The 27,852-nt window shown below is 33.7% G+C and overlaps 2 protein-coding genes across 11 annotated transcripts in view; one reads left to right on the top strand and one right to left on the bottom strand.

The window, feature by feature from the left end:
- Positions 1-1,101: 1,101 nt before the first annotated feature.
- Positions 1,102-27,852, bottom strand: part of LOC128163066 (kinesin-like protein KIF21B) — a 43,400-nt gene continuing 16,649 nt past the window's right edge. For 2 of the 10 annotated variants that reach the window (XM_052826531.1, XM_052826558.1), the window contains 25 exons: positions 27,264-27,658; positions 26,808-26,984; positions 26,414-26,446; positions 25,349-25,442; positions 24,885-24,973; positions 24,542-24,610; positions 24,360-24,431; positions 24,108-24,227; positions 23,620-23,721; positions 23,136-23,295; positions 22,208-22,253; positions 21,258-21,314; positions 18,578-18,671; positions 16,871-16,885; positions 15,256-15,494; positions 14,741-14,899; positions 6,763-6,900; positions 6,319-6,458; positions 5,896-6,079; positions 5,535-5,696; positions 5,179-5,296; positions 4,751-4,921; positions 4,349-4,548; positions 3,978-4,021; positions 1,102-3,427 (listed from right to left, as the gene is read on the bottom strand). In XM_052826531.1, coding sequence (XP_052682491.1) covers positions 3,315-3,427; positions 3,978-4,021; positions 4,349-4,548; positions 4,751-4,921; positions 5,179-5,296; positions 5,535-5,696; positions 5,896-6,079; positions 6,319-6,458; positions 6,763-6,900; positions 14,741-14,899; positions 15,256-15,494; positions 16,871-16,885; positions 18,578-18,671; positions 21,258-21,314; positions 22,208-22,253; positions 23,136-23,295; positions 23,620-23,721; positions 24,108-24,227; positions 24,360-24,431; positions 24,542-24,610; positions 24,885-24,973; positions 25,349-25,442; positions 26,414-26,446; positions 26,808-26,984; positions 27,264-27,658 — 3,191 coding nt within the window. In that variant the 3' untranslated portion in view covers positions 1,102-3,314. Of the gene's footprint in view, positions 3,428-3,977; positions 4,022-4,348; positions 4,549-4,750; positions 4,922-5,178; positions 5,297-5,534; positions 5,697-5,895; positions 6,080-6,318; positions 6,459-6,762; positions 6,901-14,740; positions 14,900-15,255; positions 15,495-16,870; positions 16,886-18,577; positions 18,672-19,182; positions 19,199-21,257; positions 21,315-22,207; positions 22,254-23,135; positions 23,296-23,619; positions 23,722-24,107; positions 24,228-24,359; positions 24,432-24,541; positions 24,611-24,884; positions 24,974-25,348; positions 25,443-26,413; positions 26,447-26,807; positions 26,985-27,263; positions 27,659-27,852 lie in introns of all 10 variants that reach the window. The other 8 variants (XM_052826549.1, XM_052826583.1, XM_052826591.1 and 5 more) reach the window with 7 other exon arrangements.
- On the top strand, positions 9,239-14,713 carry LOC128163127 (uncharacterized). Its single transcript, XM_052826640.1, has 3 exons — positions 9,239-9,514; positions 11,816-12,851; positions 13,785-14,713. The coding sequence occupies exons 1-3, from the start codon at positions 9,405-9,407 to the stop codon at positions 13,998-14,000; spliced, it is 1,362 nt and encodes a 453-aa protein (XP_052682600.1). The 5' UTR covers positions 9,239-9,404; the 3' UTR covers positions 14,001-14,713.

Here is a 27,852-nt window from a genome sequence, read left to right as displayed (position 1 = left end):
AAGTATATACCAGTAATCTATGTAATAAAATTATAAATTCTGGGAAGCATAAAAATTATACATACTCTGTTTATATCGATAAATGTATTTTTGGTAGATTTTCTGCGAATATTTTAGGAAAAGTTTTAAGCAACATTAATTCGATTGATTTGAAAAAAAAAATCAAATCCTTTTAAACCGTGGGGCTTTAATCCTCTCAGATATCGCCTAATGGGATTCAGTGAAGTATTTAAATCTTGTATAGATACAATTAAGTTTCCAAACCTTTGGACTGTGAAATATTTAAACAGAGAGAGAGAGAGAGAGAGAGAGAGAGAGAGAGAGAGAGAGAGAGAGAGAGAGAGATTACTTACATCATCAATTCTTAGTTGAGAACAGAATTTCAGTATAGATTTACCTGAGAAACTCAATTGATCTGAATTTATTAAATTTTTACCATTATCACAGTATTGCAAGCAAACACACTTTTAGATCTAACAAAGTGGACTATGAAATATTAAACAGAGAGAGTCCCATTACGTCATATATATATGAGTGTAATTCAATTCTCAGTTGAGAACAAAATCAACTGAAAACTTAAATTGATGAACTTATTAAAAAATTTTCTATTATCAAAATAATGAAAGCAAAGACATTCTCAGTTCATGGTGCAAAAAATATTTCTGTTTAAAACCAGCCGAAAAAAATCAATCGTGATTTACTGAATGGACAGTTGATGTCACAATAAAATAGTGTTCATGGACAAAAGAGGTTGACGCTACTGAAATACGTAAAACACAGTTGTGGCGAACATGCTTATAATGAATTGACGCTTACAGCGAAGCTATTTTCATTCCCCTTGACTTTATTACATGTTGTAAACTAGCTATAGACGGATATAACGATTTACGCTTATAACGAAGCAAAATTGCCTGTCCCTGGCACTTCGTTATAAGCGTGTTTTAGTTGTAAAAATAGTTGAAAATGAGTGGCAAACATGAAGGTTCCGTGTTGTATAGCTAATGTTTTAGAACAAACTACAGTATATTTATTTTTTTGCAGGTTCCAATGCCAACTTCCATTAAAAAAAGAATAATTTTTGAAAATTAACACAAAACTTCATTAGTATATAAAATATTTATTCAGTTGTTACTTTTTCAGCAAGCATATGCTCACAATGACAATGGAGATACTGTATCAGCAATAACAGTTAAAAAAATAAACACAAGTGCTTAATTCAAAAAAGAAACAATTCCCTGAAATAAAGATTAAGCATCACCCCCCCTCTCTCCCTCACCATGGGGGATTGGGGAGGGGGAGGGGGCGTGGCCCCTTGACATAAATAACTGAGACAGCCTAACTACATCAAGCACTACTGCTACCGTGAGACAACTAATTCATACTACCCAGTTAACTGTGACTACATACATGTATTAGTGTTCAACACATTACTGTATAGTACATTAAACTCCTTTTTTTAAAATGGTTAGATAACAATGAACTGATTACTAAATATTTCAATTTTATCGTTTTTTACTTTGTTTGGATGTCCTGTTGATATTGATGGTCAGTACAGAATACAGCTGATGAAATACATGTATTATGCATGAAAACAAAAAATGAAAATGGTTGTAAAACATAACAACTCAGATCCCTGTTAAACAAAACATTAATTCATGTATATGACATGATCACAGTGAAAGACAAATTTGTTATGAGAAACATTCGTCATGATGAACTGATTTACAACAAGAACAGTTATATAAATTTTAACATATCTGAATGTTTCTGAAAATACAATCTTGAACTGATGTGAAATAAAAACAAAATCTATGATATCACATGAAAACCATTTCTTTTGATCAAAATGCAAAATAATTCATTGAGAATGAATACAAACAATAGTAAATCAGAAAGTGAGATCAGCTTTCGGTTGTTCAATTCAATAAAGAATCTTGAAAAATTCTATACTGTTCCCCTTTGAAACATAAAAATGATAGATATAAAACTGTGTAGTGTAAAACTAGCCCTGATTACACATAGAAAGCTCAAAGACAGTTAACTTATAGTTATAATAGCTGACAGACAGTTATTATATTACTTACAGAGAACTGACAGACAGTTAACTTACAGAGAACTGACAGACAGTTAACTTATAAAGAACTGACAGACAGTTAACTTACAGAGAACTGACAGACAGTTAACTTATAGAGAACTTGTGGAATGTAATAATTGCTAAACAGATAACAGATGAACAAAGTGAGTTCAACAAAAAATATCAATATAATCAGACTAATATGGAATATTATTTCTTAAAGGAAAGATAACTCTAGAAAAGGCTCAGCCTTTTCAAATGATTAAGGTGTGTAACTCTTAATGCCATAACAATATTCTGATGTAGTAGCTAGCGTTTATAAAAAAAAAAAAAAGAACATCAATTCACATGCAGAGATTTGGCAAGTCCATAATTGGAGTGTGAAAACAAGGCCATTAGATAATAATAACACTACAATTCTATAAATGTGACTTAAAAATTCTGAAATCATATTTACTACATGATTCTTCAATAATACGGTGTATCTGATAACGAATCAGTGGAAGACTTATAAGAACAATACACAATTCCTACAGTAATTTTCTATACAGTACATAAAACATTACTTAAGAAACAAGTTTATATAATCTGAACTATTAATAAGTTAATCCTTCCAAAGGACATGGAACTACAAATTAATTCAAAAATACATGTTCATTTTAACTATAAACTATTGGTGAATCATTCATGTAATAAAGCCTGGTGCCCCATTTGGCTGGTTAAAGCTGCAGCACAGAGAATCACAACCGTAGCACTGTAACAATATCAGAGGTACATTTTAACACAGACATAGCCCAGCCTGGTTCTAATGATGTACATTCATAACACATTATCAAGAAAGTCACAGAAAAAAAATATTCAACAAGAAATCCAACAGAAAATACTGGCTCTTGTAAAGGCAGCTTACACAACGAAGCACTGTTCCTTTGGAATTGTATATACCGTAGGTACACATGTATTTCAATTATTTAACAGGATGCCTGTTTGTGTCAATTTGTAGAAACTGTCACAATTCTGCATTTAGATGGACAATAATATCTGTTTGCACTTTCATCAATGCCTTGTGATCTCCATTTAAAGCATCTGTAGCATTCTATGGAAACTTAATAAGCACGATCACAAGAGAATATTCCATTTCACTGAATGCTCCGTTGAAAAATTCATGGCAAATAAAGAGAATATTCTTAAGCACAGTCAAAATCAAATGTTCAATTGATAACTAGTTATTGACAAGATGCCATCAAACAAGAGACTTATTGCGGAATTTGTAGCTTGGTTTTTTACTCCAGACATTCCCCGTTTTCGTTGACGTCTGCTCCCGATTTGATGGCCCAGATTCCCACAGTGTGGTCACTACAGAAATAAAAATAAATGAGATAAAAAAATTAATACAATAAGTCTTAAATAATGATAGAAAGCTTTTGAAAGTTGAGCAAAAGCTAAAAAAAGAGACAAGAAGGATTATTGTTTTAGTTTCAATACTTGTAAACATCCAATGTATTTCACATAAATTTACCACTTTTTATGACTTTTTAATGTTGTTCATCAGCGTTTAAGTTCTTTTTAATTTAAAAAGAATTGTGTATGCTTTTAGTTTGTATTTTAAATTTGTTCAAATTTATAAACAATAATTTTAACAGGTACAGTATAATAATGAAAGGAAGGCAGTGATTGTAATCTGAAATTGTTTGATAAGTTATCAAAAAGAAGAGACAAAGAAATGAAAGAGAAAAAAAAAACATTCTTATTTAACTATGCACACTGGAATTAAAGGGCGTATTTATGTTAATATAAATTGCAGAGTTTGCTTCATGTCACATGCTTTATGTTCAGTGGGAGTTATTTCCCTTTCATTATGGGCATGCATTGAATCGGTTATGTAAAGGTCAGATATAAAATTCACATGTTTGTATTCTCCTGTACTGCCAAAATTTCACTACAGTTTCGCTGAAAGACAAATAAGTTATATTGCTACTTTGATTTCCTAGTAGTTTGAAACAATACCACTACCAATTTGAAAATATATATAAAACATAATGTTTGTTTAATTGTGTATCATATGCTATGCTTCAAGTCCCAACATCTCTCTATGCATATGCAATTCTCTATGTTAAAATCATTACATGCCTGAAATAATGCATTATGGTATCTCTCATATATATTTTTTACTAATCTGAAAATGCAAATGCTTCAGTTATGGTAAAAAACATATTTTGAATGCAAAGGAATGAGATTATTTTGATAAAGATGAATGAGAATTGAAAATAAACTCACTTGGAGGCTGTAAAGATGGCCGACGAGTTGGTAGCTATGGAGTTGATGGGACTGCTGTGGGCCTTGATTTCTCCCAGCTGGTTACAGTTCTCGATGTTCCACAGCTTGAGGAAGCCCCCTCTACAACCACTGAACAGTATGTTGTTTGATGGCATGAACTTCAAAGCACAGACCCAGTCCTTGTGGGCAGAATTTATAGACTACAAATAGACAGTCAAAACGCACATTTAAAACACATGTACAAGCTTGCAGAGTGAAGTGAGCAATTCATAAATTTCAATCAATGCTAATTCATGGTAGATTCTGTATTAAAGTAAACTGTAAATTTGATTCATATAACTTTAAAAGTGCTTAAAATGAAATTAAAAAATTTTTTTTCAAAACTTTGTGAGATTTGCGTACATATTTGAGCTGTTGTGAGGACAGATCCCACTTCTTGATACACATATCTCGGGATCCACTGAACAGTGTGTCCTGACTGATACACAGCGCTTGGATCCCGTCATAGTGAGGCGGCTCCAGGTTGTACTTGGGGGTCATGATTCCCGCCCTCTCCTCCACTACCTCAAACATCTGCAAATCATAATCAATGCATGGTAACTTACAGTACAACACTAGAAATTCCAGAAACAGTTACAAAAATTAAATAAGAGAATTAAATTAGTCAACAGATGTGCCACCGCTTGAAATGCATCCAGAGTGAGCAAAGTACCAGTAAACTTTTTTTCCCTTTACACCATTTACATTGGATCAGCCTTTGATCAACCTTGACATAGCAGTCTTTTGACTTTGGCTCACCTTGATATAGTGGTCCTATGACCTTGACCTACCTTGATATAGTGGTCCTTTGACCCGGTTAGGACAATGTCTTTGGACTCCCACCGGTCCACCGCTATAGCCATCACAGCTGCTTGGTGTCCCCCATTCAGCTTACCAATGGCAGCAAAACTGTGTGAAGATAAATATCAATACAATTAATGTATCGAATGGCAAACTTTGAGATGAAGTTTTAGTGACTGCAGAGTTGATGAGAAAAGGTTAATATTTGACTGCAGAGCATAACAACGAAAAAATGATGAAGCCCCTTTTTTATTTTTTTTTGTACATTGTACTAATGAAGAAAGTGATAATTCCATTCCTTATTAAATTTTTGTAGTTATGTCCCTTGGCATGGAATAAGTGTTACCTCTTTAGGTCCCACACTCGGACAACGTTCCCAGCAGCACTGTACAGAGCCGTCCCATCCTCATTCAGGGCGATATCATTGATATGGTGCTCCCCGGGGGCAAGCTCTATTTGACGGGTGGATCCAAAATTGACACAACCATCATGGGTTAAACCAGAAGAACTGAAAGAGTAAACATATATACAGCTTTCATCTTCCTATTCATTCATTTTTCAACAAAGAGAATTTTTTATTAAAATCATAGTCAAATTTCCTTCTCAAAGTAAAACACTTATTTGAATAGCATGTGATTAATGCCAATTTGCTCTTATCTATTATAGTATATTATAATATTTCATCTAGACTGTGTGTTTGTGGTTACCTGAGGGTTTTGATGCACTGTTTGGATGAAGCCCTGGTGTCCCACACACTGATGTAGGACTGAGACACGGTGAACAGTAGGCGGGACTGGGGGCAGTACCTCACACACACCACATTGTTTGGGTGGCTGCTGAACGAGGCCTTCTCCTTGCCCGTGTGCAAGTCCCAGATTTTGGCTGTTCGGTCTGAAAAACAAAACCGTATCAAAACATGTCTAATTTTTTCCAAATTTCAATTTTGTTTCCTTTGTTTCTTTGGGTTTTATAACCATTGAGTTGAGACACATATGGTTGTATTAAAACAATTTATCTTAGTTAAGAGAGGAGCATATTAACACTTTCTTGTGGGTGGTGCGGGTAGAGGAAGGATGAAAAAGATTTGGTTTGGCATGTCTATTGAATATAGCAATGATTTCTCTACTCACCTTTACTACTGGTGAACAAGAGGTCCTCCGTGGCATCCAGAGACAGCACCGCCTTAGTGTGGCCCTCTGCTGTATGTGTACAAACCACAGGGGCCGCCTTACTGGGTGGTACCTTCCCTGTATTGGGCACAATCTGCCCCCTGTAATACAAGTAAATATAACATGTAACTTAATAGAAAGAGTAGTGAAATCTTTGTACTTTGGCAGCCCTTTTAGCTACATTCTTGGACATTAATGGATTGCCATTCATAAATAAATTATGTATTCAATTGAAAAGTACAGATCTTCTACAAGTGTAAATATTTGGTTTTTACACCTCTCTTCTTTTAAAATCTTCAGATCATCAGAAGATCATTGTCAATGATCATCTGTTTGAGGGGTGTAATGGGGGTCTACGTATCAATATCAATGGTTATTTACCTGTACCAGATATTCTATGTTTACCTGTTTGGTGGCTGTAATGTGGGCGGCTGTGTATTGCTGGTCAATCTGGAGAACACATTGTCATCCGTGGGTCGCTCTCGGGCCCGCCGGGACAGGGTGGGGGAGGAGGGAGGGGTGGCGTCAGATAAAGTGGCATCTCTGTGAAAACAACGAAAAATACACAAATGTTTCAACACAGGGTTTTCAATGGGGTTATTTCAAATACATGTAGGTCCTATATAACTTTTTTCTACATTTTGCCACTGTGCTAACTGTAACTTAATGTACATGTGCTATTTGATTAACCGTTAAACATATTTTTATTGAATAAATTCAATAAGGATTGGACAACAGGCAAAGCCCATATACATTCTCTTCTTATGTAAAGCACACCTTAGATTTTACAGCTTATCAAATCCATGACATAATCTGGAACAATTTAACGTCACACCCGAACCCCCTCCCACCCAAACTAACAGTAAAAATTGATGCAGGTTAAATCTCTATACTGACATCCTGACAAATGCAAATTATTCCCTGAATGAGTTATTTGTTGATGACATTGAATCATGTGAAGTTTCTTGTCCTTTTATACCAATGCCTTTGTGCAGATTTGCTACACTAATGACAGGCTAAAAAATTTCAATGAGTTTACGAGTTTCCATTTACATCTTCAAAGGAATCAATAACTTAAGTAAAATATCAATAGTTTTCCATTAACTCTGTCCTTTCTTACTGTCCAAGTAATGGGTTGATTTTAAAACATTTATCTGATATTTAAATATCTCAGAATGGATTAATATGCACTTTTCTTTATTGCTGAAACCTTGTTGGATTATTTTACTCTTAAGTCATTTTCTAATCATAAATAAAAGCAGTACATGTTGTTTTATGATACATTGATGTTGTAATTTATCAGTTGAATTAGTGAATATTTACTCAACAATAACATCTTTCCCCCCTCTTTTTGCCTTTTTAAAAAACTTTGACCTCATATGACACATCAGATTTGTAGGTTATCAGCGAATTTTGACATTTCATGAACAATGTTTGGAGAGCGGCAATAATTCCGATAAGGTCTGCCTCAACAAAGAGATAAAGAGAAAGAAAATTATGACTGAAGAACAAAGCAAAATTACAAAATCAATCACGGAATCAATGTCTTCTGAATGACAAAGTAGTTATTTTTGTCGGCACTTGAGACTGACGCTAACAAGAACAGTATCATGTGATCACCATCTCCTCAGAAACCGACGATAACGGACCATCCAAGTGCAATTACTCCAATCTCTAGTCCGATTGTGCGCTCTTGTGGCACTTCAAAAAAAAGGCTATTTACGGTCCAGAAATGCAATTACAGAAATCAATTGTTAACACAAAACAGCTAGAACGCTTAAACACTTTGTTTTTTCTTAATTTACAATGTTTGTCATGAAAAAATTCTGGGTCTGTCATTCCCAACTCTAACCAGATAAAAAAACTACCATGGAATCGGGCAGGCAAGTGGTCACTTTCTCATTTTATAAAAAAAAAATTGTAATAGTCTTTTAGGTATATTATTAAGGGGTCTTTGTCTCTTTGATTCAATTTAATATTAAAAAAATAAGATGTTCTGTAGGACTAACTTACAATATTTTAATCTTAGCATTACCTCATACATAGTATAGAAACTAAGAAACTAAAAAGCTTAAATAGCTAATTTATAAAAAGAAACTATAAACTTTTTTAAAAGGTAAAAAATAACGGGTAGTAACAAGTGCATTAAAGTAAGTTAATGGGGCGTATTCATATTTCTACAGGAACTATGAAGTTGTTATTGGCCAAAAAAATAAAAAACCACCGATATAATCAAACAGACTTGAAAGCTTTTTGTTGAATAAACAATACCTGACACCTCCCAAATATCCATTAACAGTGTTCGAAACAAAAGGAACACACAATTGCTGTTTAAAGTCAATGGAAGTCTACACCCCAAAATATCTGTTTACTTATTTCAAAAAGTTTAAACAAAAACTGAAATTATTCGGTCAGCCTGTTCTCAGTGCTTTTTGGAAATTAAACACAGGTGAACAGATATTTCCTATTTATTTATCGCACTGAAAAAAGTTAAGGTATCTAGATTCTCTGAGATATGTTTGTAGAGACAAAGAAGACTTACACAAAAGTATATATCCTTGTTGAATATCTATCTTTGTGGTGTGGTTGAATTACAGCAAGAGATTTTTATTAACTTAACTGAAAATAAAACTGCTTATTCTCCTTGCATGAGCATTATTGAAAACAGGAATATCTATTAATTTTCTTTGTCAATTAATACAGTAAGTTATCAGCCAGTTTTACAATCAGAGTTTATAAAAAAAGTCAGTATCAATATCTTCATGTGTTTTTATATTTATAGTGATAATAGCCATGCATAGTTATTATCCCAATATTTGAAAAAAGTAAATAATGATTATTTACTAAAACTAATTTTGATATTTTCTCACTGGTAAAAAAATTACAAAAGCCCCATTTTTTAGTCACTGAAATAAAAATTTGGCAAAGAAAGATTTAAAGTAATTATTAAATCTTAGAGAGATGATTTTTATTGTCAAAAAAGTGTAAAACCTCTCCATCACAGAGAGAAGCCTGTTTTGTTGGATAAGCTGGCATCCAACCGACCCATGACTCTCCCCGAACGTCTCGACGATGGACGACTCGGTACGGCAGAACTGATGTCAAGACATCGAGAGAACGGAAATGTTGTCACCTCCAAGTCAAAAACAAGCCGCAAGTAAGTTTAAGTCTTAACATCTATGGGAGCTATGACCCTTCCTGTTCATTTTTAATAGGAATTACATGTAATTACCTTGTCAACTGTATTTTGCCTTTTATATATATGAAAAGGTGAACAGGTATTACTTGATCTCATTTGTAACGAGTCACCGATTCACATGATGTTACGACAAACAGAGACATTCAGTGAAATCTAAAAGCAAACTGTCAATATATCTTCCTTTGTATCATTATTTGGCAAGGCAAGAGACCTCCTGCTCTTTATAGGTAAATCTTTTCATCCCAAACATGGGTAATTTGTAAAAATTCAAATTTCACTATGTAGAATAAACATTTTTTTATAAACAAGGTCTCGAGACCTTTCGACAAAATATCAAACTCACTCTGTTCCTTAATGCATAATGAATTTGAATGACTAAGTTTTGAAGCAATAACTGGAGAAAAATCAACAGAAATTTTGATTTTCATTGTGGGAGAGACGGAATGTTAAAGAAGACTCCATCTCATGATAAATCTCCTTTTTTGATAAGGTTCCTTTGACGTATGGTTACTATGTAGATAAACATGAACCTATCTCACCCCTTTGAAGGGTGACAATAAAATCAGCACTTTAAACATTCATAATAAATCTCATTTTCCAAATCCCTTCTGAAATGCTAACAAAGGGCTTGAAAAGACAATATTAAGCTTTCATAATTCAATTTGCTGTCAAAGGAAAACATAGAATCGATAGTCATAATTCGAAAACTCAGAAATGCATGGATTGAAATAGATCAACGGAGGGAAAAAACCAATAGAGAATAGAAAATATGGTCAATATTAAATCTGTATGTCGAAAGCTCACATAATGAAAGTGCCGCTTACGACAGATCATTTCGGAGTTAAAAGAATCGGACCTGGGTCTGAACATGCTACTTGGAAATACTTTGGCTGCAAGCTGTCAGATTTTATTGATATTTAGCGCTTTATCTTGCTTATGTTCAAGACCCAAGTAGAATTGCAGGAAACATTTATTCTCGTTGAACCAAATAAGTCGACTTGTTGGCAATCAATTGACTTCATTAGTTGGACCCTGTATTTACATTTCATTACACTTAGCACAGAAAGGAAACTGGTAATATGGTAAGTAAAATTTGCCATTCAAAGTATTTAGTACCTTTTTTATTATTATTGGTAGCAATTTTTAAATTTATATTCTAGATAAATACTTTCAACAATAAAATTTTAATTGAAAATTAAAATCTCGCAGTTTAATGTATGAATCTAAGTGTACATTTTCATCTACGTAAAAAAATTCAAACTGCAAGTTAGTTTAAATCTAGCATCTAAACAAGATCATTTCTGGGTTTGGGCTTTGACTATTTTGACAATAAACTTTTAAAGCTTTAATGTCTGCATGAAACAAACAGAATTGTATTATCCTTAAAAATCCGGTATATCAGGTCACGATCTTTAGAACGTTTTTGATCCAAGCCATCAACACTCAATTGGAAAACAATCCTTTGGAATTTAAAAATTACCAGTGATAATATTTCTCAATAACTATAAACAATAAGAGACTGCTCAAAAGATTAGATCAAACAGCAGTTGTTCCTTACGACACAAGAAATCTACGTCAACCTGAAGACTAAGAGATTTATAACATACGCAGGGTGAAATATTACGATAAACAGGATTTTAATCTTCCAGTGAACATGGAGAGGATTTTCATACTGATTTGGTATGTTGCAATTTTGAGAAAAGTCATTAAAATTTGTCGATAGCTTTTGATTTCTGATATCAAAATGGGTTGACATTTAATATAGAGTAGCAACGAACTTCCTATGTTTTGTTAGAATGTCGATTACTAAATTCTTATAAGTGCCAGTCCTTGATTACATAAACTTGCTTTTTGTTACACAATACCATATACTTCCTAAATTTCTATGGATCAATGCTTCTAAAATTCATTGACCACTTAAAAGGTTTTGAACAGCTCAATAAAAAAAATTCATTACTCTCGACATCACTATGTGTTAATGGAGGATTGAACAACATTAAAACCTATTTCATAGGTCAAGATTTGTGTAAGGGATTAGCAAGCCTTCAATCTCCAATTGAGCCAATAAATCTTTTAAGACACATTTTTTTTTGTTATATCAAAAGACCAATATTTAAATCTTTATGGCCCAGATAAAGAATTAGTAGCAAGTTTCGCTTCGATCATTACAACTACTTCAGGACTCTTTCCATTATTTGTTTTTTGTTCACTGAAGATAAATGACCTCCGACGTTTGATTGAAGTTTTTATTTTCTGCAGAGTAATCTTCATCAAGCACACAATGTATGGCAATTTCCTGCAACAGTCCACAAAGAAACTTCAAGATGATTTGCGGCAGACAATGAAAACGTACTCCACGGAGAAACAACAGCTCCTTCGACACTTGGCCAGTCTGAGACACGAGATGGACGAGCTGAGACTCTCGGGCAGCGAGTCTCCCATCTCCACGGATAGCACGACGGATTTATCCACATCCAGGTGTTCCACCAACAGATCCAAGAGCAACCGGTTTTACCATGCTCCAAACATCGCTGCCCACAAATTAAAGAAGAGCAGAAAGAAAATGTCTAAACAGTCCAAAAGGAATTCCGAAATTTCTGAAGATAAGAAAAGCATCGAGGGAATTCTGAAGCTCCCAATCATCAAGGAGGGAACTTTTGGAAACCCCCCACCAACCTTGACATGGACAAATAAAAATTCTGAATGGGACTCAGCACATCAGATATCACTGACCAATCTTCCCCCATTAAACCCAGTGCAGGGAGTAGTGGCTGCCAAGGAACTACTTGAGGATGATTATGTTATGCCCAAAATTGATGATCCAGACAGAACCGACAAGGGAATTCCCAAGAAGAAATCACAGGAGAAGAAGAGGGTTAAGTTCTCCTCTGAAAACCAAGTCGCTGTCATCACAGGAGAAAATACAAACATAAAAACGCAGGACAGTGATTCCGAAAGTGATTCAAAAAACTTGCAAGGATCTTCACAGGAAAACAAGACTCAAGTCAAAGGAGTAAATCAGAGACAGCATTACTTGCCTCCATTGGAACTGGGCAGCAGACGCCGATTAAACCCAAAGGAGACTGAGGACCATAAAATGTTGTACATTTCTATCAGGGATCCTGATGCACGGAGAAAAACATTGTCAGAAATCTTGCATGCGGTGAGATTGAGGATGCAAGAGAATGAGCATCATTTGAGATTTGGAGAGATGCCTCGCAGAAACAGACACAACTTGTACGAGACTGTTCTCAACAGTAGCCAGGAATCACTGCTGTCCACAGATAGCACCAAGGTAAGGTCATTTGCTCGTTATCTTAAGTCTCAGATAATTGTATGAAAAATACCAGTGATATACAAATTGGAATTTTAAACTGCTTTTTAAAAATAATTAATAAAATGGGTAGATAGTTATAAAACAAAATTCATATATTTATTGAAATTTTGAATGAAAAAATACAACAAATATGAAAGATCAGATTCTACATCTATGATGAAAAATAAAAATAAAAAGTAAGCACATATTTTTCCAAGTATATATTTAAAAGGGCTGGATGCTTGTGGCTATTTTTAGACAATCTAAATCTCCATAAAAGAAGAGCTCTATATAAAAATGTTGGGAAACATTCAAAATCTTAAGTGAAAATTCATGAAAATTTCCTTTTCTAAATAATAGTTTATAGCTTTACAAATCATTTTTATAAATATGAGGTGGATCTGATGGTTAGCTTGTTAACCATCGAGCCTCCCTAATTCTGATTACCATTCATGAAACAAATGTATTTAGATCTGATATTCATCAGACTTTAAAGAACAACAGCTGGTTCCGTCACACCTTAAAAAAGACAAGTTCACAGAAAGATTTAGGGGATTTTAACATATCAGAAAAGTTTACGAGGCCAATCTGTGTTTGACCCATTTAATCAAAGTATTAGTTTCTGCTTCAATACACCGACATAATTTTTATCAAACCCTTTACATTGCATGCATAGGGACAGAAATAGTACTTTAAGAATATCATCCCAGATTATCATAATTTAATCTTTAATGATTATTGAAATTGATTTTATTATTGCATCTTTGAGGTTAGTATTACTGGAAAAAAAGCTCTGCTTGTACATTATTCATTAAAAAATTGTTTAGTTAGGAGAAATTTTCCAGGAAATTTTGGTGCATATTGATTCAAATTTTTTCCATAATATTTCATTTTTTTTTTTTCCTAACACAGAGCAAATCCAGTCATTTCGGGGCTCCGAAAAACACCGCCTACAGAATGGGCCGTCGATCCAGCAACGCACAGCTTCAGAGCTACCTTCGCAAGATGTCAAAGTCCCGTCGTATGATTGAACACATGGAAGTGGAAGAATATCGCCTAGCCCACATAATGGGCCACAAAGAACTAATGGCTGTCTCGCAGCAAGAAAACAATTCTGTTACAACCTAAGCACCATGCAAAGTCAAACAATTATAATTCTTTAAAGATAAAACATTTGTGCGATGTGAATAAGATGTGGTGATTCATAATGGAGACCGGAGACAGTAAAAATAATGGAGGCCATGCAGAGTTTCCGCCTGCAATAATAAGAATGCCTAATTGGAATGCAGATATGGATTTCAAAACATGCTTTTGTTCTTTCGTCAGAAGTCCAAATTTGTTTCTTGGCTTTCTTGTGAAACAGACATTTGTCACTTTATGTTAATATTTGTTTGATGCATATTTCATGTTTTTCATCATGTAAATAAAGCATTTGGACCGACACCAAAATTCTCTTTACATAGATATCAATGAATTGACTTACAATTTCTAACTTAAAATTCCACCTCAACATTTTTTCTTTTGGATTGCATTAATCACATTCAAAACATTATAGTGTAGAGACATGGAATTAATTACTATGGAATCATTTACATTTATTTCACTGGCATCGAGGATTTTGTTCGTACCCCTTGCCCATACATTTACATCTTCAACAATTTATAGAATTCAATTTGTATTTATTACACAAACCTGTAAAAATCATGCAATCCACAAAAAAAATAAAAGGATAAATGTGATAAACAAATGTAATGGAGCAGGGATTCCACAGTAAATAGAATTTTTATATCAAATGTAATGGAGAAGAGATTCCACAGTAAATGTAATTCTAAAATCAAATGTAAAGGAGCGGTCACTCCTATACTCACACAGAACTAGAGCGGGATATGAGGCTGGAGGTGCTGTTGTTTTTGCGTTTGAACACAGGGGACGGCTCAGGACTGGGCTTGCTGTACTCCTTCCTCTGGAATCGGGGTGAGGGACCGGGGTCTGGGCGTGGGGGCTTCTGGGCGGCCTCAACACCAATCCTGGAACAACAAATCAATCTTATTCTTTTGTAATATAAAATATTCCTTTCTAGAATTGTTTTCTGACTGACAATATAATGTGCCTATTCTAAACAAGAGTAAGACGTATTTAGATTATTCATTTTCAAAGTTTAAGAAAACAAATGAAAAATCTTAAGACAAACGAGCACACAAAAAAAAAAATGGCAAAATTTTCAAGTAAACTGACAAAAGTTCCTGATATATGTGCAAAGCACAAGTTTGTAATATTATATGTAAGGAACATTCTAAATGCTTACATGCATTTACGGTTCAGCATAAGGGCATACCACTGACTAACTTTACCACAATTTTTAACTTATTCTGAAGTTGCCTACCTGGACAGGTTAGAGGAAGAGGACATCTTCATCATCCCTGTCGTCCTGGGTGGGGGCATCATTTGACCGTCTACCCCTTGGGTTGCCCCTTTCTTCTGTGGTTTGGGAGGGACCTCAGGGGGCTCCTTTCTGAGGGAATTCCCCTCCTCTTCCTCTGGATTCTCTGGCAGTGGTAGGAGAGGTGTGACACTGCCATCAGCATACAGCAGCTCCTGGGGGAGAGGGGTTTTCCTCCTGACCTAGTAATACAAGAGAGGAAAATTAGCTTTCAATTCCAATATCCCATATCTTACAATTATCTTAGTCATACCACAGGATTTCTTTATAATTCATTTATGACAAGAAAAGAACATATATCCACATGAAATTCACAAATACTGACCTCAATTCATAAAATTTTCCATTTTTTTTTTTTGAGCAGAGCTTATAATTTGTACATATAATTGATGGATATATATAAATGTATGGTATGCATATAAAAAAACTATGGAAACAACTAAGCTGGACTATAATTTTGAATTTTATATTATTATATCCAATACAATTATTAGAGTGTGAATGATTTAGTAAGACTCAATTGACTAAAATCCCAAAATGATGTGAATATAATGGAGTAGTAATCAATAGCTCCCCTGATAATAATTCAAGCATTTTTAATGTTACCGGTAAGTAAAATTTCACAAATTCCTCAAATTTATTTCAAATTCATTGCAATAATTATCTTCATGAAAACCTGAATTTTATTTTTCTTCGAGGCCCGGGTATACGATTTTCTTAAAATACTTGTTTAGACAGATATAAACAATTGAAGAAACAAAACAATTCTATGTTTACATAGTATACATTTCTACAAGATCCTTTTACCCACTACCCGTACTTACAATGTATTAAATATACACTGAAACTTTTATAATATATGAAGCTCTCTATCAGTGGACACTACAGGAGACCAATATTGTCAATGTACTTAATTCTGCACAGTCAACCAGAGCTAGGGCTGAAAAATCCAGCTGCTTATTACGTTAATTCATACACTCATTGAATAGACACTCCAAATGCATGCATCATTTTAACACTTTCTTTTCTACACAACAGACAACATGCAGTGCTTAATCAATTATTTTTTTTATATATATAAAAGGATTGATTAATTGGTTTCACGTCCAAATGTTTTACGTTTGATTTTCGTTTCTGAAGAGATGATAGTGTTGGGGACAAAAATTGGCAAGCCCTCCTCTGAAACTTACAGATCAGTAATATGTATATATATATAGTAGCTAGACTCGACATATCAGTAGCATTTCAGAATGCATTATTCAATTATTTTTACTAAATAATAGCTGGGCGCCATCTGAGAAAACATAGGCAATTTTAGGTACTCTGGGTTTTATTAAAAAACGTGTAATCCATGTAAAAAAAAATTAATATACACATCTAAATTTAAAACTTGAGAATTGTTGAAAATAAAAATCTTCTATTCATAAGATCAAACGTGGTGATGGGTGGATTAATCACCCTGCTCAGATTCTGAAGTCCACAGTGCTATTTTGATATACAGTTATGATAATACAAAGATATGTAAGAAGAGTTCTAAGGTGTACACTTGTTTACTCACCGGGGTAGTCGGCTCCTACAACATTGTTAAGGTAGTTTGTCATGCCACATAACAAACAAAAACAGAGGTATAAGATGCAGTCATTCATTCATGCTAGCCATATCCCACAGACAAAAATATTAAATAAAAGTTTATATCATCCTGATTAACTCCCTTTATTTCTATCAAAAACCCACAAAGAAGGTAAAACAAATTCAGCAAACGGAATTTACAATATTCAAACACCAAAATGAAGCAGATTCATTTGCAACTCAACTCCCCCACCTAAAAAGCTAAATTAAAAACAATAGTTTTGCCTTCCCTCTCTCATTCAGCCCCCCCCCCTTTCCCCCCGATCTCTGACTCTTGGTTATCTAATGAAAAGGCATTATCACCCCCCCCCCCCACCCCCACCCCCCCCCCTAAATAGGGTCAAAAGCAGTTTAAAATACTTCACTGAATTATATTCTAGCTGGTAGGTTAAAACTGTATGAATATTGACCCGTTTTAAAGTTGGATTTAGGGATAGAGAGAGGGGAAGGCTCTTTGGAGCTGGTACCTGGTTGAGTGGTGGGTAGTATTCACAGAATGGCACCAGTGTTTTATAGAACAGGGGACTGGATACCCTCTCAAACTGTCTCCTGAACAGTCTGCCAGCAGTAAACAGATCAAACAATGGCCTACACTTCAATGTAACATACCTTTACACTTCAGTGTAACATACTATAACACTTCAATGTATCATACTATTACATAACTTCACTGATTCACCATAGAACTAAAATCATGATGCCAAAGTAAGAAACTCAAGAGGAACACAAGCTTAACTAAAAGGAAAATCCAACTGAGAATATCATCAATAAAAGAACCAGTTATTGATATCCAATTAAAGTAAATAAAACATATTGAGTGAGCTCATGCAGATACTCAAATTCTATTCCTAAGCAAGTGAAAAAAAACCCTATTTTCAAAGGTCATCTGACACAATATTCTTCCCAATTCGATGATTCTTTATGTGACCGTGTCCCAATTCTACTAAGTAAATAAACGGAATTGGAATCGGAACTTTGAAAAAATGCACAAAAACTGAACAATAACAGCAGTAATTAAACATGGGCCATGACAACAAGAGGCCCATGGACTACTTAGCTTATCTGTCAACCCCAATGTCCAAGACATGTAAGTTTTCTGGGACATGTAAATTTTGTAATTCAGAAAATAAAGCCCCATTACATCAGTGTTTAAGATACAAGGTATTGTTATTATACTTGTTATCGATCAAACTTTAAGATGGTATTTTAATATATTGAATTGGAAACTCAACAACGAAGAAACAATCTGAAAAATTTCCTTTGGTCATCTTGACAATATAAAAACATCACACATTTCCATGAAGTGCACACATTTAAACATAAATGATTTATTGCCAGTTTTTATCATCTAATATTAGCATTTTCAAGAGTACTTGTGTAGAACACTTTGCCCTAACTGTAAATTCCTTGATCACTTCTATATGCATACATGCATTTGTGTTTTTAAAATGTCATGCATAAAATAAGGATGCATGCATTCATGCTTCTCACAAATTCTAGTATACTATTTCTGTATACCAGCCTATATCCTAAGGGATTTTTGTCTCCTCCAGCTGTTTGTGGAAAGGGGAGGAGGAGATATTTACAGTTTAAGACTTGGGAGGGGCTTCCAGCATAAGGGTGCGATACGACTTACCTTTCCCCTGAGGGAGGGCTCGGCAAGGGGAGCCACATTCTGTGGAGCAGGGACAGCCACAGGGGGCTTAGTCTCCGTAGTATTCTCAAACATGCTGAGGAAAGCAGCCCGAAATGAAAACAGTCAGCAATTAATTCGCAAATTAATTCCAAGCCAGAGTCAACATCAGCAGCAGCAGTAGGGAGTTAAAAAGAATTAAAAAAAAAAAAAGGAAAATGATAATAAAATAATGGACATGCAACTACAGCAAAACAGTAATTACAAAAAATATAACTCAAATAGTGTTCCTCTTAATAGAAGGAACCAAAATATTTACATCATAGACAAATATATAGAGTTATGATTAATAGGGAGGTCTGATGAGTAATTCAATTCTTTTTTATATGTTAAAGCAGACAACAGATTTAATTATATTAATACCGATTAACAAATGAAAGTTTATCGTCAATCATCAGAACTCCATATTAGTCGCAACTGATGGCAATATACATGTAATTAAATCAGCTTCGTTTTACATGTACTCATATAATGCAGAGCATATACATGTACAAGGCAAAGGAGAAAGGTTTGTTTAAGATCATGGAAATTATAGAGTATTTCTTTACCTTTCTGAATATTCTGCTGAATGTAAATTTAAAACAAACATTTAAATTTGCATGTAAATGAAACCTCGTAAAAATGTTTTTTTGTTTGTTTGTTTGTTTGTTTTTTTTGCTTTCGAACACTTTCATAAACACTGGTGTTTAAGAAAGGAGACTCAGAACAATTGCAAGTTCTTCTGCATTCTGCAATCAAGTGTATTTCAGACTTGATGAAATTCATCCTACATTAATCCATAATGCATTTTCTTTTGCAATGAATCATTGTTATAACTTGAAAAAGCTTTACATTATGTGTCAATATCTAGTATACATGTACAACTAAATAATAATGGTAATAAATGAATATGACAAAATAATCAAGAAATTAAATTCTAGAAGATGTAAAAATTTCATAAACTTGTGCCTTTGTCTGAATTGCTTGAATTCTATCATGTAAGGAAATTATATTAATTTCAGAGACTTAGAAAGATAAATTTAGTTCATTTCCATCATTTTGCCATCTACTGAAAAAATTACTAATTTATACTTTTAAATATTTTATCATTTAAAAATATAGCTTCATTTCAATTTCAGTCAATTCCATTTAATAGTATACACACACAAATAAAAAAAGAAGATTTTTTAAAAAGTGATGATAAATTGAATAGGAAATGAAAAATCAAACAAAAAAATACAATATTTTACATAGGCAGTTTTAATAAAATCGCTATACAAAAAATATGGCCATGTATAAATACATGTAGTAATAATAAATAAGATGTGAGGTTACACAGTGAGAGAGTACAACTGCCACCTACCAATGCGGTGTCTTCATTTACTAAGAATCTCCATTATAAAACAAACTATTAGAACCAGAACGGTGAAGACATAGGGATCATAACTATAGCCAGAAATTGGACATCCAAACAACATAGAATTCAGAGTGAAATAGCAAGTCCAGGTAGTGAAGTACCCCCAATGTACCGGGAAGGCAGCAGGAAGAAAAAGAAAACAATTCAAAGCGTTAAAATTGTCAAATCTTTTTTTTTTTTTTTGTAAAAATTATACTACATCTATATTATTTAATGTCAGAAATTTAGTGTGGATAGTAGAAGTTCTTTTTAACAGCAAGATTTTAGCTTCTTTGACTTGTGACTGTAAAACTTGATATATATTTACAAATGCAAGGCACGCAGCATAACTTGGGAACATATCATGTACATTACACAGCTATCCCATACATATAATGAAGTTTTTCAAGACAGATTACAAATTTTGATGTAATTATTCCAAGCTATCAGATACTTTGGATTACAGGGAGCATTCCCAATTCCCAATGTCCCAAGTTCAATGACGGCTTATTTCAAATCTCCATTTTAATGTTATGCTATAAGACCACTTCATATCGACTTCCTCACCCTCATGCAATCAATCCCACTAAACTGTATTGACCTACATATTGTTGTGTGCCAAAAGTCTAAATTAATCCCAATCCAAGACAAGCTAATACATGTATTTGGTGTGCGTTCTGCGTACATACTGATCAGATACATTTTTGTACACTTAATTACTAATATACTGTACATTACATCTCAGGTAACCATATAGGAAATATCATGCAGACAGTACACCTATATTTTAAACAGATAATTAGTTTGCCAATTCTTTTTTTTTATTTTTAAATAATCAAATAATTATTCCTTCTTATATCCTTAAAATAAAATTGATATTAAAAAAATTACTATTCAGTAAGAAAATACTAAGTGTGGTTAGTGAAGAAAAAATAAAATTTTATTTGAAAAAAAATAAAAAAAATTGATTGAGTATATTACAAAAAACTTTTCAAAAAATTAGGTATATAAAAAAATTAAAATTTTGCATTCAAATAATTACAAGTGACTGCTATATACACACATTGTTACAGACATAAATTTAGACAGTACCAAACAGTGCATTATGACGATAAATATTGGTACAGTTGGTAATAAACAGTAACTGCGATGAGACTATGACATAAATACGATGAAGCTGACGATAGATCGATTAGCCATGAGTAACCAGGATACATTTAGAGGCTGTTGATTAGGAGCACATATTACCTAATCAAATTTTCAAAGTTTGTGGAGCGTTCAGTTATACTGGGTTTGTGGCATGTTCTGAAAGGAAGGCAATTGAAGAGGGATGAGAGAATTAATCAATGAACCGTATAATCCCCAGAGTCACGATAGTGTTGCTATTTAATAAAGAATACCTAAAACCAAGATGTGAGTCAATTAAACAACAACCTCTTAGAAGCAGATTTCTTTAGATATCGACAAATAGAATCTTACTTTACAAAACAAAATATGTGTGTATTTGTATATGCACATGTATTAAATAATACAGATTCTTACAAAACGGCTGAAAAAAATATTTTGTAAATCAAAGATAATTTGCTTGATAAAATATTATATTTCTTTATTAAAGTAGTTTTTTCTGATTTTGTTTGGGTTTTTTGTGCTTTTGCATGATGAAAACAGTGTGAGGCTCATGTGCTTGCTTTGTGTTGAATTGTAGTCATACCTCAAAGTAGAATGTATTCTTAAAGTAGATAGTACTCTGGAATATGTACATGTGCCAAAATTGAATGTTTGGATAAATTAAATACCAGTATTTTCTTTGAGCACTAATAACAAACTTCTAACCCAATTAACCCCTCCCTCATAAAAACATTCAAATTTCCTTGTTAAGCAATATTGAAAAAAAAAATTGAAAAAAACAATATGCACTATAAACAATGGACAAAATGCACAAACAAAGGAAAATAAAGTAGTTCAAATGGAGGGTAAATTAAGAAAAAGATCATAAATAAATTCCAAAAATGAATAAATTCATAACTGTTAGTATCACAAGCATCACTAGATTTTAAAAAAAACTTAACAACTCATAATTCTTTGTTTCCAGTCTTAAGAGTAGCTTGCACCACAAAACATGTTCTAAATCTTTTCATAAGATTAATATTTTGAATGCACTCTTGCTGTACACATTAGTAGATAAGATGTTGACATACCTGTCAGCCGGGGAGGAAGACAACGATTCCTCTGAGGACTCCATACCTACAAATACAAATACATATGTAATGTGATCCTGTGGAAATCCTATGGAAATATTAGAATTCATGATGACCAAATGTTTTATTAACTTTGTGGTTTAAAATACCCTCAAATTTATGCCCTTCACAAATTATGAAATACAGTCTTTACTCAACATTGAAGTAAATTCATTACATTCTATTCCCATGAACATGTGAAAACAAGACAATCCAATGGAAAATGATCCCCATGAATTTGAATGATTTCAAAATACAGCAAAACTCGAATATAACGAACACGGATATAGCGAATTTACGGCTATAACGAATTATCATTCATGTCCCGGCAAATTTCTTAAATAAACCTATAGAAAATTGATGTATATAACGAACACGGCTATAACGAATTTACGGCTATAACAAAGTAATTTTAAGACCCCCGCTGGCAAAATTTTAACGTATTTTATCATTTTTATAACGAATTTTTTCCATTTCAAATTCCATTGAAGAAACATGCAATTCTAAGATGCATATATAAAATGCTCAAATTCAAATAGTATACTGAATTTTTTAAAAATTGAAATGAAATGGTTATATTGACATTTTTTGTAAATGACGGAAATACTTTTTTTAATAACTATAGCGATAGTTTAGAAAACTGTTTGACGGAAAAACCCTTAATTATTTGATAACGAATTTACGGCTATAATATTTTTTACGAACTCGTTATAAACGTAAATGAATTACGGCTTTAACGAAGTTTTTTCTATGGTCCCTTGAAATTCGTTATAAACGAGTTTTGCTGTATACAAACTAACTCCATATTCATAGCTTGACTCCAGTTTCCTATAACCAAAGGAAGAGACAAACACTTAATGTAAACATCAAACAAAAGACTAATGGCTACCGTCTGCTGCGTTGGTCATTAGGTTATCCACCTCGATGTCCACGCGGTCGTTGATCATGTGTTTGAGCAGGTCCTGCTGTAGGGTGTTGTTGAGCTCCGTCTGGTGGAGCATCTCCCTCATCTCCTTCAACTCATTCTCTTTCTGTGACAGGGCCAGCCCCTACAACAACAGGGTCAGAGATAATTTAACATCACCAAAACAAAGTCATGATTAACATACTGAGAGAAACAAGGATATAATGGAGAGGTATATATACAGAGCCTTGCCCAATTTAACAATCTTCAATTTAATGAATACATGTTGCATAAACTTGATTGAGTTTTCATATTACTTTGTTTATGTCATAGAAATGTACAACATGCATACTTTCTGACTCAAAAACCTTAACAATGGTTCTCATTTCATTAAAATCAATGAAAGTCAATAAAAACAATCTCTAGTTTTTTTTTCTCTACGTCTGTAGGTCCTTCATTTGTCCCTTACCCTCCCAATAGAGGTCTGTATGAAGTGTTCCAGTAGATATTTTGCCTCCTCTACAGAGCAGTTGTTGACCAGGGCCGTTGCATCAAAACGTTCATTGTCCTCCTGTAAAAACATTTAACATGTCCAACACTGTGACTTCATACACTTAGGGGTTCAATACATTCAGCTCATAATGTACATGTAAATGTGTGTGTACTATAAAAACACACTTAATTTTTAGTGGCTTTGGGAAAAAGCACATTGTGCCAAAAAAATACAATACACAAAGTTTTCCACCATGCATTTTGAAATGCTTTATTATCTTTAACATCAGAAAACAGAACTCCACAATTATAAATAACCTTAAATGCAGAATTGTTAAAGTATGATTTCAAATTATTCACAGAAGTTTAATAGATTAAATATGCCTCAGTGGGATAAGAATATGCTGTACAGATTAGGTTAGAATTGTTGTTTTTACAGTAACTTAAGATACTTGTGTGACTTGCCTTGGCCTCCTCGATCTGCATGATCTGTGACTGACACTCGGAGATGTACTCCTGTGTGTACTGGACCTGTCCCTCTAACATCCCAATCACACAGTTCAGCTCGCCGATCTCATTGTCATCCTGCCAACAATGTACACCGTGAGACTACACACTTATACTAGCCAACATAATGCAGGGCCAAAGAAATCATGAAACACAACAAGACACAAAGATAGGAGAGTGTTCCTTTAAAGTGTACAGTCATGTACTTACTTTGCCCTCTTTGATGGCTACATCCCTCTTACGACAGAACTTGTCCAACTTTTTGCAAACACTTTCCCTTTCCTGCAACAAGGCACAAGCAAATGCATGATTAATATACAAAATTCTGACTATCATTCATAAATTATCAGAGTTGTTTAAAATAGCATTGTACAGTTAGATATGAACTGCACCTTCAGCCAGATGTCCATGTCCTTCTCCATGTTAATGATGGTCTGTTTCTTGGTTATGACATTTGAAATCTGTGTAAATGAGTAAAACATATGCATCATTATACTGTATATCTATGTGGGGAAACACATGTACCAAAAGTCAATTTAACAGATGTTCCATTTCACATTTTGTAGTCCTACATGAAAAATTATTTTCCATAAGAATAAAAGCATGCCCATATTGCCATAGTACATTTACACATAAATTATTCAAAATACATGCATATTCAAATTGTGATTTATTGTCTTATTATATGTTCTTACTTCCAATCGAGTAAAATGATTCATTATTTTATAGACATACCTTTTTCTCAAGCGTATCCCACTTCTGTTTGGCTGACTTGGCACTGAACTCGGTACGCTTTCTTCTGCGGGGTGATGATGAGAATGGGGCTGTAGAGAAAATGGTGGATTTGAAATCTTGTTCCTATTTCTCTTAGAACAAAACAATTTCTGCTAGTTTCTAATATTAATTACAAGATAAAAAATACAAATAAGTTTCTTCACTAACTACTGTTACAGTACACAACTACCTGGTAACTGTCTTTGGTAGTTTCTTACATGAAATACTAAGTAAAAAATATTGACTGTCTTCAGTAGTTTCTTACCCGCATACAAAATACAAGCTAAAAAATATATATTGCTATGGTAGTTTCTTATATTAAGTTCAAGCTAAAAAATATGCTCAAGCAAGTTCCTACTGTTTTTGGTACTTTCTGAAATGAAATATAAGCTAAAAAATAACAATATTTTAAGCTTGGTACTCACTGACTGGGATGGTTTTAGGACGGTCATACTTGGCCACTCTGCCGGCAGCCATGGCAGACATGGGCTTCTTCTCTTTCCTTCTGAGTGCTTCAACCTAATGGAAAGTGAAAGTAGACAGTTTGCATGTGGGCCATGTATAAAAAACCAGACTTGCTTATTCTACATTTGTACTTGAAAATGAATTTGTATTTTAAGCATTTGTGGGTGTTTATTCTGAAAGAACACAGAAAACAAACTAAATATGATGACAAAAAAAAAGCTGTTTCTTTTCATTTAGAAAATCACTGCAATACAAATACATGTATTGAAAATATCAGCTTTGATTTGTGCTAAAAAAACATATTATAGAAGACACATTTGAAAAACTGCATTTATATTAATGCTGAAGAATAATGAAAGTAAGCTGAAAAAAGCCACAGGTTTTATCTGCAAGCTTCTTACAGGTTGTACATTTAATACACAGAATCATGCATTGTACAGGATGCTGTCATATTCCACAATATTATATAGAGAGGACACTTACAAACATTTGTTAATAAACAGCTTCCATACCTTCATAATACAGTATACAAGGCATACAAAGATACGTAAGTGATACATGTTTTGCCTTAATATGCCTCTGCATAACACAGAGAGAGAGAGAGAGAGAGAGAGAGAGAGAGAGAGAGAGAGAGAGAGAGATCAATTAATATCAACATATACCCTGGCAGCATAATTGTACATAAACATGTACGGTATCTGGATAATACTGGTATGCAGTATGCACATGATAATTTGTAACAATACAATATTTCCATAATGTAGCAATGAAAATCATCACAATTTCTCCAGATTAAACAAGTAAATGTATCAGTACTAATAAAATTTTAATACCTCCTAAAAATCAACCAAACACAAATAATCTAAAATTTTCTGAGAAACTACCTAGAAAGAGTGGATTGTGTTCATAGATCTACACTGTTTTCTCTATAGACTATCTGGAATATTGATATTCATCACTACATTGTGTACGCTATGACGAGTACAGAGTATGCAGCATCAGTGGACAAGCAAGAACAAAGTTACCTCTTTCTTGATTTTTTCTATACTGGAATTCAGCTGAAAAATTGGTTGTTCATCAAGAACATTACTTATTGGAAATTCAAGTCATAAAAAGCCATGCATGCAAGGGGAAAAAATGCAATCTACTGAAGAAATAGGGACGAAACCATGCAATTCATTTTGGATAAATCATTAGATAGTGATCATAACATCTACACATCATTGTACATCTAAGGTTCAGAAAAGCCATTCTTAGCAACAGAAAATCATGGGGGAAATGTGGGTAACAGTTCTGTTCCATTGCAATTCATTCCTTTGTAATTAGTTCACATGCCCATAAAAAAAGAAGATAGTACAAAAATAAATCTCCATATACCAACAAATTCTGCATAGTTTGCAGCAAAAAAAAAATATATACCTCCTCTTGTTTGCGTTTCAGAACAGCTTCTTTTTGGCGCTTTTCTTTCTCCAAATTGCGGATCAGGCCTTCCTTACGGACTTGTTCCTTGCGTAACTGTGCCACTTCTTTGGTGCGGCGTGCCTCCACTGCTTTACCTTTCTCCAATTCTTCCTTCACTTGCTTCATTAACTTCACCTACAAGATAACAAACCATAATCACATCCCTTGAGTCATATATTCCTGTATTCACACAATAAATGCCTTGATATTTATAATTCACATGATTGTTTTATCATTATATATAGCACATCAACTTTTCAGTTTGAGGAAAATTCATTACAGGATCATCAATTATCACAAAGTAATTGTCTCTATAAGACTAAAAACATTTTCCAAATATTTTGTGCTTCCTTTACTCGAAGACAACAAAATTCTACAAAATTTCCTCGTAACAAATCCTGGACACAAACATACCTTGGTTTTCTTCATTTCTTGCAGTTCATGCTGCAGTGTCTTCAACTGCTTCTCATGGTACGAGGACTGCTTCTGCATGCGAGAATAATCACGCTTAGCTTGCTCTGCTTTCTTTAAATCCCGCTGGAGCATCAACAATTTCTTCTCAAACTCGTCCTTGACCTTTTTTACCTTTTCGTTGGTCTCGCACTCCACACTGTTGACGTTTGACAGGACTTTATCTCGCTCCTCCTCGGTCGCCCGGATCCTCATCTGGAGTTGCCGAACCTTCTCCTCGTACTGGTGCCGGACAGCAAGCACCTGTTTCTGGGCCTGCTCCAGTTCCTCCACAAGCTTCTGTTTGATGGAGATGCTGCAGGTCAGCTCTGCAAGGTCCTCATGCAGGTTGTCTGAATCTGGAGAGATATGGGAGAAAATGAATAGTTATTTAGTAAAAAAAAAATAGATTCTGAATATCATTGTTTATGCCATGAAAAAATCAGCACCATAACACATTATTCAAAGGTAACAATTTTTGTAGCAAAAGTGCAATGAAAATATATAATAAATAAAAAATATTGAAGTACTGATGGAAGTTGATTTTATTGAT

Source organism: Crassostrea angulata, chromosome 1 (genome assembly GCF_025612915.1).
Source record: "Crassostrea angulata isolate pt1a10 chromosome 1, ASM2561291v2, whole genome shotgun sequence".
Lineage (NCBI taxonomy): Eukaryota > Metazoa > Mollusca > Bivalvia > Ostreida > Ostreidae > Magallana > Magallana angulata.
Note: the sequence above shows the minus strand (reverse complement) of the source record. Positions and strands in the feature narration are given on the sequence as shown.

Coding starts and splice junctions, on each gene's coding strand:
- LOC128163127 (XM_052826640.1), top strand. CDS start 9,405: ATGACTCTCCCCGAACGTCTCGACGATGGACGACTCGGTACGGCAGAA. Junction 9,515..11,815: donor AAGTCAAAAACAAGCCGCAA/GTAAGTTTAAGT, acceptor TATTTTCTGCAG/AGTAATCTTCATCAAGCACA. Junction 12,852..13,784: donor TGTCCACAGATAGCACCAAG/GTAAGGTCATTT, acceptor TTCCTAACACAG/AGCAAATCCAGTCATTTCGG.